We start from the raw sequence: 14047 nt of genomic DNA, 5'->3' as shown, positions 1-14047 counted from the left end.
CAGACTTCAAACTTATGTATGAATTCATTAAACTAGCTTTTGATATGTAGTGGGATTGCTTTGTTTTCTGCCCTCAGGTCTGTTGTGCGCTTCGCAGCAAGTCTTTTAGGTAAACTAGTGGACAGCCTTGCACCATCTATTACTAATGTTTTAGTTCAGGGCAAGCAGGTAAGTCTTTACTCCTCAGAAATGTATTAAGGAATGATAACAGAGAAACTAAAATGGGCTTTTTCATTTTGAAGGCCTGTGAAGCTTCTTTTAGAAGTACCCAATAGCTTAAAAAATCATTACTTGAAGAATAAGAATCCAGAGAAAAGAAAAATATATTTATACTGGCATATATTATGGACTAATAAATTTACTTTTATTTGATGGCAGAACAATACTGAAAAGGCAGTTCAGCGCCTAGATAAGAAGGGAGGAGGCATGTTTTATGTATCTCTTTACATTTGATATATATGCCCTCTTATTTCAGAAAAGTAGATGGAGTCAAGTCATAAAGCTTCTTGTTAAGACTTAATGAAGATGTAGCCGCTCTCTCTGTAATTGAGCATAAGACAACAGATGGGTGGCAGTTGAGCAAATAGTCTTTCAGGATTTTAGTTTTCTGTTCCAAGCAAGTTTTATCATCAATCCTCCTTTCCTAAGGAAGACTTCTTTTTCTCTCTCCCAGCACAGTAATTTTCATTAAGTTCATGAAGAGCTGTTCCCAAATAATAGCAATTGAATATTATGTGTATTTGTACTAAAATACGTATATATGTATACTTACCTATATGCAATGCTTTTATAACAGATTTGTCTTTGTCTTACTCCAGACTGAGGTCTGGGTATGTGCTTGTGGCGCTCCATAGCTATAGAAGAAGCTGCACCTGCATGCTGTGTGATTTGTAGCTGTTTATTTTCAACTTTTTAACCTAACTTGCCTTCACTGATCCCTTTATAATAATGATCTTTATTATAAGAGAAAAATTACTGTTGCTGTGTTTTACTGACAGTAGATTAAAAGCGGATGGGAATTTTAACAAAATTCCTTTTTTGTGGTTAAACAATCCAGTACCAGCAATATATTTTTTTAAGTGAGGGCTATAACTATTACGATGCTATTAGAAAAAAGAAAACAAAACTATGAATTTAATTCTGAATTTTAAGTGAACTCCACAGCTGAAGTATCAGAAATGAAGACTGTCTAAAGCTAAGTGTACAGTCGTGATCATACAGCCAGTTTTTTAACCAAGAACAGTGGTCTTGTATTTTTTATTTTCATTTTGAAAAATACATTTCCTATATACCGTGCTAATTTAGTGAATTTCATTATTTTAATAGTATCCAACTAACAGTATTAACATGCATTAGCCATTGACATAAAATTACTTTTGTGTTGTGAAATTTTTAACAAGGAAAGCAGAGGTCATAAAATTTCTTTTCTGAATTGCTTCTACAGTGCTTTTATTCCTGTGCATATCTTCTGACGTGTTTTCAATATACCTTAGGTGACACTTGGAGCTTTTGGCCAGGAGGAAGCAGTTATTTCTAATCCCTTATCCCCAGGAATGATTAAGAACATCATCTATGAAAAATGTCATTTACAAGATGAAAGAGAAGCTGTAGTTCAGCAGGAACTTGTCATACATATTGGCTGGATCATTTCAAATTCACCTGAACTCTTCCGTGGCATGCTGAAGATACGCATCGGGTCAGTAAAGCATCTAGAGTCGCTCTTACTGCGAGTATTGCAGGGGAATATACATACTGAACAGATTGCTGCTACATTGCAAAAATGGTTTATATAAGATGATGCGGCAAAACTTGTATACTTTGATTTTCCATCCTTAGGAAGCCTGCTTTAAAGCAGTGTGCCAAAAATGAGTGCACAACTAATCTCAAATTTGCCAGTCAGCCGTGTAAAGTGGGGGAGGGGCAGTCCTTGTAATAATAGCCTATTGGAAGCTTTCCTAAGGCTAATAGGGTGAACTGTAAGATTTTTCAGAGCTTGATCCCCTGTCACGTTAGGACTTTAAAACCCAAACCAGCATAGTGGGTTTAGATGGATTCTGTACAGCAAATGAGCAGGGGCAAGTGTGCTGCCTCCAGGTCACCCTGTCCTGCTGGCAGCCGTCGGGCAGAACGTTCAGCCGGGCTCACCTAGTGACCCAGGAGGCAGTGACCAGCTGGCTACCCAGACTGTAGCCCTGGCATAGATACAGTCCCCGTTCGCAATGCAGTGGGTTGAAGGGGTTGTGCTTTAAATTGCAACTGGCCTCGTGGCCATACTTGAAATAAAGTACACACTAAGGTGTATCATTGGTGCTGCTGAGACAGTTTCCTACCTGGCAGCAGACATACTGGGTGCCATCCAGAGTTTCCCAGCTGCACAGTGGATACAAAGTCTGCTCACAGTTTATGCTCTCTGCGTGGCCAGCAAGGGAATCTCAACAGGAGTCTTTTTATTGTGTACTAGGTACAGGTGTGCTGATAACTAGCACGGATTTCATTACTGGTAAACATGTGATGTGGATGTAGAATCCCAGAAGCATAATGGATCATACCACATGCTAGCTCTTCCTTTACAGTGCCCCACAGGTGATGGAGATGCACAGAGGGTGTGCTGCTGCCTGCCCACCTGTCAGGCAGGTTAGAGGGACAGGGCTGGAGGCTAGGGATGTACTGTACTGGGAGGGAGGGAAGAACCAAGAGGTAGAGAGCACAGGAAAAGCTTTTACTGTCACAGACTTTAAGGACTTGAGGAAGAAGCAGGGAAAAGTGAAATCTAGGATTAGGGCTCCTGGATGAAGCCTTTAAAAACTTTTTGCTCACTTGAGCTGACACCTGTGTCACGTAGGTTTGGGGCAAAGGGTCGACTGCATAAGTGCAGTAATCTAGGAAGGATGCAGCATGAATGTGATTCCCTTTTGAAACTGTACAATTTTCCTCCAGGTCAACATATGCTTCTAGTTGCATTATCTAGTTTATAGTAAGTACTCATAACAAAGCCTTGTCTAAATCAGTCTTAATTCTGGCAACCATGAGCAGCAAATCCCTTGCTAACGGTGTTTCAAGGTAGTTAAACTATTTTTTTTCGGAGTTTCAGCACAATAATTTGCCCCAAAAGATTGCTTATTGGTTTAGGGTGTTGTCTGTAATGGGGACTTGAGGTAAAAACCTTCAGCAGTTCAAATATATTTACCGTTACAGCTTTTCTGAAAATATTTTGAGGCACCAAGGTATACTTCTGATACTCAGTGAATCTGACTATTCGATATCTATCATAACAAAGACGTTGTTGAAGAGCAGTTCTCTACGCAAAAACACTTAACTGCCATGGTAAAGAAAACATGATTTGTCCTGTAAGGTTCCTAAAAAAAAATGTTTTTTTGTTCTTCAAAAGGCTGCAAAACGCCCCCACGCCCCCACCAACTGAATAGTACTCCTGTTATGGACACACATGCCACTTCTTGACTGTTCATCAGCTGCACAGTTGTCCAATTCTGTGCTAAATAGGTTAGGCTAATCTGTACATAGCTTAGGCACCACAAACCTGAATCAAGTTTAAAACATCATTTACCTACTGGATTGTTCTATTTAGTTCTTTGGTAAGGTGACCTGCAAATTGTCTGTGCTGGAGTGTTATCATATTCCATGGTATCTGCATTTACTTTTGCTATCTATCCACAGAAGTTTTTTTTTCACATTTAGGAAGAGAGCGATGTATTTGAATAAGCACTTCTTTGAAGAGGCCAGGTGCTACTGACTGAGATTTACAGAATTAGTGAGCATGCTTTAAAATTAGAACTTAAGTGTTCTACCATGCTTTTTTCATAGAGAAAATAGAGCATTTCAGCACTGGAGATAAATACCAGCGGTCTTTTTTTTCTAGCACACGAGATTCATGCTTCTATTTCATCAGCACATTCCAGTCATCAAAAACCAATACTTTTCAAATCACCTGTATTACATTTAACTGCAAGTATATCTGTCTTTTGCACTTAAATACCTTTTCTGTACCCTTTACAGATCCATGTTACTCCTCTTTCTTCCTCTTCCAAGGTTAATGCTAGAGATTCAATTTTCTTTATTTCAGTATTATCACCCACTCCAGTGAGCAAAATTAACATTCTCACAGAAACACCATTCCAGTTTCATAATTATTTGATCTAGTGTCTTGTTATTGATTTGTTTTCAGGGTTTCACGTTGAAATAGATCAAGTTCTTGACAGGCCTATTACTGCAGAAAACTCCAACCAACTGACTTCTACCCCACTCTTACTAGTGAAGAGTTTGGTAGGAGCTCCACTCTTGACTTTGCTATGTTTTGTAGGCCACTGCAAAGAGAAAGTACCAGTGAAGGACTTCCATACTGATACATTTGAGTCATCAGAGAAAAAAGAACCAATTTCTAAGCCACTTGTGTTTGTTAACCTTAGTAAAAGAGGATGCTAATCACCCACTAAAATTAACAGAAGTACTGTGTTTTGTAATTCAATGTGTCCATGTTGCTTAATATTCACTTGTATCTTGTACCTTCAGTGAACGGTCCTGGAAGCCTCAAATTTAAAGCAATGTTGAATCAGTTGGCCTGATAGTTCAGAATTCGGTGTAGCTACTAAGAATCCTTCAGAAAAGATTACGACTTGACTTACATAAACAACATTCTGTACTGTGTAGGCTAAATAATTAAATGCCTGTGGAATGTGGCTATGCTGATGACAAATTAACTCTTGGGAATATCCTGCGTTTTCTGATAAACAGGATAAGGCCTTTTGATGTAACCCAGACTTGCTCAGGTGTTATATGATGGATTGTTTGAAGAAAAACTAGTTAAGTTTCTTTTCCCTTTTGTTAGTAATATTGTCTTGAACTGAAGCAGTGTATTTGGTAAGAGGCTGGAGCTCCATACTCAGTTATCTTGCTTCAAATGCAGCTATACTTTATTTCATCTTTGGTATTGGAGGCTGTAGCGCTAGTTTTATATAATGTGCAAAATAAAATTAAGCATTTTCCTTCAATAATTTGCAAAGTTCTGCCTCTCTGATACCTCAGGCTGAAAAATCTTCACCGTTATTACATTTTTATTTAATCAAGTCTTTTCAAAAGGGAGTAGCAAAAGAAGGAAAAGTGTGATAGACTACAAGAATGAATTTCAAAGGCTATAACTGTAGGTAAGCCCCGAAGTCTTTTTAAATGTAAAATCATTTAATTTTTAGGTTTCTTTTAGAACTCATGAGCAAAATGCATGTACTGTAAGAGCATAATTTTGAGTAGGAATTTTAACATCAAAAGGCAAGGGAGTGTTTGTCTTAATAAATATGGGATGGAGTAGAATATGTGGTCAAATAATCTTCCCTATGAAAAGCGTGCTTCACAACCCATTTCTTAAAATCTATGCATTATGCCTGTCAGTTTGTATCATATTTGCAAACATACACAAAATCTGAGTAAATTCCACAATACAGTAAGAATAGTAGAGCATTTTTTTGGTATTGTATGCTGTCCTAACAGCCAAATAACAGGATCACGTGGAAATCTTCTGAGGTATTTTATTAGACTGATTTTTCGTCTCTGCAAACTTTGTATATCATTAATAAATGTATTCCTCCCTTTTCTTCAGATGGATTATCCATGCTATGAAGTATGAATTGAAAATCCGTGCTGGGGATATGCCAGCCAAGGACTTATACCAGATGTCCCCTAGTGAAGTGAAGCAGCTTCTGCTGGATATTCTTCAGCCTCAGCAGCAGGGGAGGTAATGAGATGTGTGGGTCTGGGGCACCTGTTTTCATTCATAACAGGCTGTTCAAGTAATTTTCATTTCTCAGCTGCTTTGTGTACATCTGAAAACACCAGGCATCTGCAATCAGCAATATACTTATTTAAGGAAGGGTAGGAAAAATGCACTTTTTCATTCTTTCACGTGTCCGTGTTCTACAATTATTTCTTTTATAGCGCATCTTTCCTTCTCAGCTTTATCATTGTGGAAGTCTTACTTCATAGTAGTAATCTCTATACTTGGGCAGTAATGTGAAGCATTACATTCTTTGATGTGGGGAAAGGAGCCAAAAATTGCTCAATACCATCTACTTCAAGTAACTTGTAAGAACGGTTTGTCTGCTGCTCAGTGCCCTCTTTCTTCTAGCTGTGTATGAATTAAGAGCAGGTGTTCTCTAGAATTCTCATGAGATACTGGTGCTGCCTGAAACTTGTAATCTTTTCTCCAGGCTGTAACTAGTTGCCAGAAAGAGCATTCTTTGTGATACAAAGCATGTAAGAAAAAAGTTAAAATTACAATATTTCCACTTAACTGTATTGGTAAGAGTAGAATCAAAAATCCTCTTGTAGGTTTATACTTCTAGTTGGATTAAACTTCAGGACATTATACTGCTGATAATTTCAGTAGCCCTTGACTGAATGAATGACAGCCTTTTCCTTCAACAAAGAGGAAATATACCACATATCATACTACTTATGTTTCTGCTTAATTCAAAACACATTCTGGCTTTTCCCTCTGTAACGCCTGAGAAACAAGCTCCTTAAATTGGTATCTGCTCTCTCTTACCTGATTTGTGCGATGTAGAATGTCTCTGTCCAACTGACTATTTACTCTGTATCTCCCATGTGCTTTTTTCAGTGTCTTGGTTGTGGTTGTTAATGCTTGCTATTTAGTTGCTGTCTCTGCTCATGTTGATGTTGACATTATTCCTCTAAAACCTAAGCAGAAAAACTCCAGGTTTCTCTTTGCAGCATTTTCCATTAAATATTATGCTATTTAGGAAACAATTTGGCCAGTCACTGTAAGCAATTCAAGCACCTAGAGATCTTACCTCAGTTGTCACAGTGTCACTGCTTTTGATTCCTTCATAAAGCAGCTGGGTCAGCAAAGAGGTCTCTGGTTTTCTGAGGATGAAGATCATTTTTTTGGCAGTTATGCGAGTACAAAAGCTAGCCAGCATATTCTTCAAAACTTTGTATCTTTAGCTTCTTCCTGTACGGTGTTGCTAGCTTGTTCTTCCTTACTTGTCAGTGACTTTTAAAAAACGTTCTCCTCCTGCCAGGAAATACAGAACGCTGTTTCCTTGCATTTTCTTTCTGTGACAGTTTTTCCTACTGTTGTGATTTTTTTGAAAAAAAAACAAAAAAACTCTGCTACTGTGATACCATATATCACTGCCAGTTGTCTTACATGAAGGGATAGTGGTATATTTACCTCCCAAACAGTCTCTTTGCAACTAAAATCTCTCCAGGTTTTCACAGAACATGGCTTGATTCTGCATCTGCAGCAGTTTTTAACTTGAAGTTCTCAATTGTCTTTGTCCGCAGAAGCTGGCTAAACAGAAGACAGATAGACGGTTCTCTCAATCGAACTCCTGCTGGATTCTATGATCGGGTGTGGCAGATCTTGGAGAGAACCCCTAATGGTTTAATAGTGGCAGGAAAATTTTTACCACAGGTAAAACTGGCAGAGATGCTCAGTTATTTCTGCTTTACCCAGCTATTAATGGTGAATTATTTTATCGTTAATGTCTATTTTATGCCATAATGTATTACTTAGGGTAATTTGTTCCTGTTACGATTTTTTACAAAAAAGTAGTTTCAGGTTTTCTTTTTGGTTCTGAATAAAATACAGTTAGAATAGAATGGAAGTCAGCCTTTTCTATTAAAACACATTTATAAAAGCATACGTCTAGAAGACCCTTTGCAAGTCATGGACTCTGAAATCTGCTCCCTTTTTGACCCTAGAGTGGTCTTATTTCTTAGTTGAGTATTATTTATTCAACAAGCAAATAGGCTTTACTTGGGATTGGTTTTGATTCAGTGCAAATGGTCTTTGAGTAAAAATATTATTTGTTTTTCAGCAACCAACCTTATCGGATATGACTATGTATGAAATGAATTTTTCCCTCCTGGTTGAAGACATGCTGCAAAATATTGACCAGCCGGAATACAGGCAAATTATTGTAGAGGTCTGTGGCCTATAGTGAATACAATTTTATCATGTACATGGGTATGTTACAGCCTAAAAGAAAAAAAATGAGGCTCAAATATTGGAAGAAATAGCCTTTTAAATATAAACACTTGCATTAGTGGTTTCTCCATAGATTTTGTATGTTTAAACAGATTCCTGTTTACATGTTGAGAATATACTAAGTTCTTGATGTTCTTCCCCGTTAGCAAATAGATAAATATTAATGACAGTGCCAGTACAATTAGGTCACAAGAGGTGAAAACTAGTATGAAGAATAATTCCAAGGTAGCCTTCCTTCAAGTCCCGAGCTCATGCCTTTTCCTAACAATTCTCTAGATCTACGGAAAAACTGCTTTAAAACACGATAGATTCTTCATTCCCATTTTGGTGAGGCTGTCTAGCAAGTTGCCTTGTGCTACTGCGTCAGCTAACTTCAGTTTAGTTATGTTCCCATACCTAACAGTAAAGCAAGATGCCGTTTAAAGCTCTTCCCCCACCACTGCGCATAATGTACACTTTTTGAACAGATCAAGAGCATCTGTACCGTCGGTAACTGACATCTGTGCTGTCAGCAGCGTTCATTGTTAGTTCCCAAGTATATGCCTCTGGTGCTTGTGAGTATTCCTCCACAGTAAAACCAAATCCATCTCAATTCTGGCTGAAAACTAACGGTCATGCTGCTTGCTGGAACATCCCCAAGTTTTACTAAAAGATAACATGATTATCAAAATCCAAGATGACCAACAGAGACTCTACTGCCCACTTGTAGTTATTACGACAGGTCACTCATCATGCTCCCCTTCCTATTTTAAACCTCTGTCAGATAAAAGGAATATAATTTCTCTTGAACTGAGACTTTTTTTATTGGTGTCTATTGACTTTGTTTTTTTATAAACTTTATCATAGTACAGTTATACCATACATGATCATATCTCAACATCAAATGCTGGTGTCCAGTGTTTGCTGCTTTTCACCCTCTCCCTTGGCTGAGCACCAGCATTTGTGCAGCCACAGTGAACTGAATAAACTGGAAAATAATTTCCTTGGCTCCCAGCAAAGTTAGATGTTAATGTCAATCATTTACACAGTGTCCTTAACTAGGTAGACACCAGAAATTGTAGCCTTTCATAAAAGCCTGCTTTTTCAGTGATTCTTTTATCAGTCAGAATGCTATTATCTCTGCACTATTACCTATGCCATTATTAAATTGCTTCCTGCTTGAAAGAGACATATGCAATTATTAACAGCACTTTTGTGTAACCTGAATTTAAAAAAAAACAAATTTAAAGTCTTTTTTTTTTTCCTGCCTTTCAGTTGTTGATGGTAATATCTGTTATTTTGGAAAGAAATCCCGAGTTAGCGTTCCAGGACAAAGTAGACTTGGACAAAGTGGTGCAAGAAGCATTTCATGACTTTCAGAAAGATCACAGCAGTCCAAAGGGAGCTGAAAAAGAGGTGAGTAAAATATTACTGTCTTGCAGAATTTACCGTTCTTACTGAGGTTAGTTATAAATGTTAATTCTTTGTGGTTCAGAATAAAGAGCAATTTATAGGAGTTCAGAATGGAACACAAATAGGAAATGAATATACCCAAGTGCAGTGTAAGGCTGCAAAAAGCCTATCAACAGAGATAAGAGTTGCACACTTACTTTATTGCTGAATTGTGAATTCAAAGTGGTATGGTAAGGAGAACACTCACAATATTACATAGGTCTCAAATGAGAGTCTGGGTAAAGCTGAAATAGTTGTAAGAGTCATAAAAGGGGAAAATTAATTAGGGGGACAGTAGAACAAAGGAGAGTTCAGAATAACAAAAAAAAGATAAAACTGAAGCTCAGCAAGGAAGTGTGAACTTAGGATCTTATGTACACAGATACTAAGAGAAATTTAATAACTGAAGAATTCATAGTGACAATAGCAATGTATGAACCTCAAATGCAAAACTCTTCTTAGCTACTGATTTTTGTACTAGAGTTGCATTCATGATCTAGCAAGCTTTTAATTTCCAAGGCTTAAAATTAAAATAAATGAAACTTGATTGTTTAGTAGCTTTTAATATTTACTTCTCTAGTATTTTAGGTTTTATGCTTTAAGGTCTCTAAATAGTCTCGCTACGAGTTTTGGTGCCTCAGAGCTCTGAAATTCTATAATAAAGCCAGGTTCATTGAACTGATGGAAGGAAGAAATAGGAGTAAAGCACTGGGACAAGCCAGTGCTACTGAGGATGATCTTCCTCACTCGGTCAGACATTTTACTGTGTGCAATATATTGAGAGATATCTGTGCTGGCTCTGAATAATTGATCAATTCATAACATCGATATGCAACAGCACTTCCTGTTGCTGAATTGAGCTTCTTTAAAAGATGAGGAAGGTCATATTCCTTGAGAATTCTTTCAGAAGTTTCAAGGTTCACTTTTTTGCCACTACTTTTTTGTAGAAGGTTGGAAAGCAAGCCAGATATCCAGCCTTAGCAACATATCACCTTGCACAATACCTTTGTTTTTAACAGGACACAATTTTGTTGAAATTATGATTCTTTTGGCCTGCCCGTTTTGGAGGGTAATGACTCTGGTTGCAACCACAGCAAAATCAGACTTACCATCCACACAAATGGCTATTAGGTTCCAGCTCTGCACGGTATCCTGAGTATACTACTGACTTCTGTGACAAGCTGGAAATCCCCAATGCCTATAAATAGAAAGAAGAATCCCATGCACGGCTCAGGTTTTACTGGTGTTGCCGTAGCCTCCATTAAAAGTGATAGATTTTTTCCCCAAGCCCAGATGTACTTAGAACGATGCCTTTTTGTCTCTTAGAAAGAAATCCCAATTTATAGTTGTGAATAGTATCTTTAACACTGTTGGAATTTCCAAAACCTTATATTAAAATTTCCTGGAACCTGACTCTCCCATATTCCCAGGTATATGCCTGCTGGCAGTTAACTGTAGCCTATTTAGGATTGTTCTGATAATATTCCGTCTTAAGTTTTCCTAGCAAACACTGCTAAAAGAAATTCTTATTTGCCTGAAATATGCACTTCCATTAAACTGACTTGCAAGTATTTTGGACTTTGTTAATTCCTTGTTACAATGTAATAAATGTCAAAAGTATTTACTCCACTAATTTCAAACACACATTGAAACTAAAGAAGTCTCATTATTTTTATTTGACAATCCTTGCCCTTGCTTTAATAAAAGTAATCATTTTCCTGAATTAAAGTGTTGAACCTTTATTATAGCAGCCAATTTGAGAATAAGCAAGTGTTTTAACATCATTGACTGCAAAACAGGTGTTCAGTGAAGGACGCCTATTTGGTTGATCTGATTAATGAATTAGTTCACGTGCTACCTGTGGTTTGGTTCTTGGATTTTAAAAAAGTATTTTTCTTGCAAATAAATCTCTAGCTGGTACCTCTACATGTACACATAAGGACCTGGCTCACAATCATACTGTGGTAGCACAGTGAGTTACCTCACAGTAATCATCTAGCTGCATGTTTTAGGCATCAACGAACAACTGCTCTCTTACCACATTTTAAAAAGGATTGGAAAATTCAGTAAAGCAATATATGCGGGGCATTTTAGTAATCTGTTTTCCACGTGTTCAGGTAAGTATATGTGGAAGGCTTATGGAAATTGAGCAGAAATTATACTATAGCTTTACAGTGTGAAAAACACATTTGCATTTCTAGCATATTTGTGATGTTGTTCTTGTTTGGCTGCTTTACGTAATCAACTCTAGTGAAAACATCTTTTCCCTCTCCTGCAGGGTGACATAACTGCATTCTACAACACTCACCCGATTGGAAAAAAGGGAACATGCAGCTACTTGAGCAAGGCTGTGATGACTTTATTGCTGGAAGGGGAAATTAAACTAAGCAACGATGATCCCTGTACCATTAGCTAGAGCTTGAAACACAACATAGGAATTGTTGCTTTATTTAGTGTTCTATGTACTTTCCACGCATCTATTGAAATAGTTTTGAAGAGTAACCCTGGCTCGTAATACAAATACTATCCTTTGCTGAAAGAAGTGCCATTAAAGATACTAAGTGCCGCCTAATTTTTTTCCTTTCTCAACTATGCAGCATGAAACTGAGCACATGAATTTAGTCCTGTGATATTTAAGTTGAGTGGGATTGTATTTATGATCCTAAATTATGCATTTAACATAGTTGGTAGCTTCAAGAGAAAAGCAGTATGAGATTTTCTCTTTATACCTCTATTTATTTATAATTACAAACAAGTTACTGTAAATTCTAAATGAAATTCAGAAAATATCGTAATTAATATGCATACCAATCAGTGTGGAAATACAGAAAATTGATAATTTTCTTATTACTCTACACAAAAATTGGAGGTGAAGGGTAAATGGTTGTTCTTTAAAGTTTTTCTGTAACCGTTCAATCGACAGCATATTTAGGGTGTGTTTTTTTAATTTACCTATTAATAACTTGATATACAGGTTTTATCCTGATAGAGGAACGTTTTATCTCTAGCAATAAATATCACTACAGTTTCCCAATGGTTGTTTAAACATCTGTATGTTAACAAGGGAACGGTTTGGTTACAAGATAAAAGTTTGTTTTAAAAAAAAGGGCAAACAAACTGTATTTAAAATTAATATAAATGAAGAAAAAACATTACATAAGCTGTCAAGACATTAAATAATTTGAGATAGACTTACTTATCTCCTAGACGTGTGAAAACACTGTATGCTATATGCTTTATTTTGGTGAAATAATGAAAAGAAAATGCTCGTTAAAAAAAAAAACAAACTGTCAATAAAAATACTTTAAGTTATATGCTAAGTTCTCTGTTGACTTTAGCGGCAACCTTTAATGTGCTAGTAATGATCCATTTATGGTGGTTCCAAAGTGCCTGTTTTAACAGTACAGAATGTATTAAAGCTGTAGAACTGGTCCTCAAACATTCTGATAATTTAATAGTGACCAGCTGCAATTCACCTGTCAATAAACTGTTGCCATATTGATATGAAAGGCAGGTAGAAGGCAAAACTAATGGCAAACTAAGTTAAAATGAGTGGAGTGAATCTGAGTACAGGCAGTGGTTAGTACTTTCCTGATTTGCAGAACTTCCCCAGAAATCACATAATCCATCCTTCTCAAATCAAAATGATAGAAGAATTTGTTGTTGAAGGAGGACACTAAACCATTAACAAATCTCTTGTCAAATGATGTGGAGAATGAGTAACATAGGAAAAGTTAATTTTAAGCTAGTAGAGTAGTGGTCCCGCTGCTCTTCCTTGCTGTAATACATTTATCATTCAAAGAGTAGTGGAGAGGTGGCAGAGGGGACCGGGAAAGAAAAATCCAGAAGAAGCACACACTAGGTACTCACTGTTGGGTACATTATTGTATTGTGTTAGTATACTTAGTAGCAGAGTGTTGTCTAAAGGGGCTGCATCATTGCACTAACTCCAACAAGAAAGCTACAATTAAACAGCAGACTCAGTTGGCAACAGTTCTAAATACGGAATGAGTCACTAGTTTAAATTGCAATTCAACACATCCTCAATTTTTTTTTTTTTTTACTTTGTTACTGCCTTAGCAGTTATCAACCACAATAAATTTCACTTGCCTTTTATTTTTATTTTTGAAGTTTGCTTGCAGATCTACAACTGGTTGTGGATCAGTGATTACATAGGCAGCAAGCGTATTTATATCTAGTGTGTTTTTTTAGAAAATTGATTTAAATTAAAATAAAACTTTAAATTTGATGCATCTCTTGTGAAACAAACACAGAACATTAACTTGTCTACGAACTAAGTCCTATTGGAAAGAAACAATCTTTTAAATACAAGATCTACGGGTTACTTCAGAAGCACTGTCATTTTGCTGGACAGTAACACTGTTTGATTTTGCAATTGCTTGTGATTTAAAATGTAACTGCACATTAATTCTTCAAATTGCAGGATAGCAATTTTGCAGTTTTTATCTCTCTTACCAGTTCTTACTGCTTCTCTTCTGCTCTAACGCCTGTAGTACATCCAGTAACTAGTAAGCTTCAAGTTTGCTGATCTTGGTCTGAACTGTGTAACTGCAAATGAATGAAAACCCAGTCACC

General features: G+C 36.8%; 1 protein-coding gene across 6 annotated transcripts in view; it reads left to right on the top strand.

Moving 5' to 3' along the window:
* PHKB (phosphorylase kinase regulatory subunit beta) overlaps positions 1–12765 on the top strand; it is an 80089-nt gene extending 67324 nt beyond the window's left edge. For 5 of the 6 annotated variants that reach the window (XM_055726812.1, XM_055726818.1, XM_055726816.1 and 2 more), the window contains 7 exons: positions 78–168; positions 1494–1696; positions 5609–5743; positions 7315–7444; positions 7851–7958; positions 9275–9415; positions 11730–12765. In XM_055726812.1, the coding sequence (XP_055582787.1) occupies positions 78–168; positions 1494–1696; positions 5609–5743; positions 7315–7444; positions 7851–7958; positions 9275–9415; positions 11730–11867 (946 nt within the window). In that variant the 3' untranslated portion in view covers positions 11868–12765. The remainder of the gene's footprint in view (positions 1–77; positions 169–1493; positions 1697–5608; positions 5744–7314; positions 7445–7850; positions 7959–9274; positions 9416–11729) is intronic. The other variant, XM_055726814.1, reaches the window with a different exon arrangement.
* Positions 12766–14047: the final 1282 nt, after the last annotated feature.

This window comes from Falco cherrug, chromosome 14 (genome assembly GCF_023634085.1).
Source record: "Falco cherrug isolate bFalChe1 chromosome 14, bFalChe1.pri, whole genome shotgun sequence".
Classification (NCBI taxonomy): domain Eukaryota; kingdom Metazoa; phylum Chordata; class Aves; order Falconiformes; family Falconidae; genus Falco; species Falco cherrug.
This window is presented reverse-complemented; position numbering and strand designations above follow the sequence as displayed.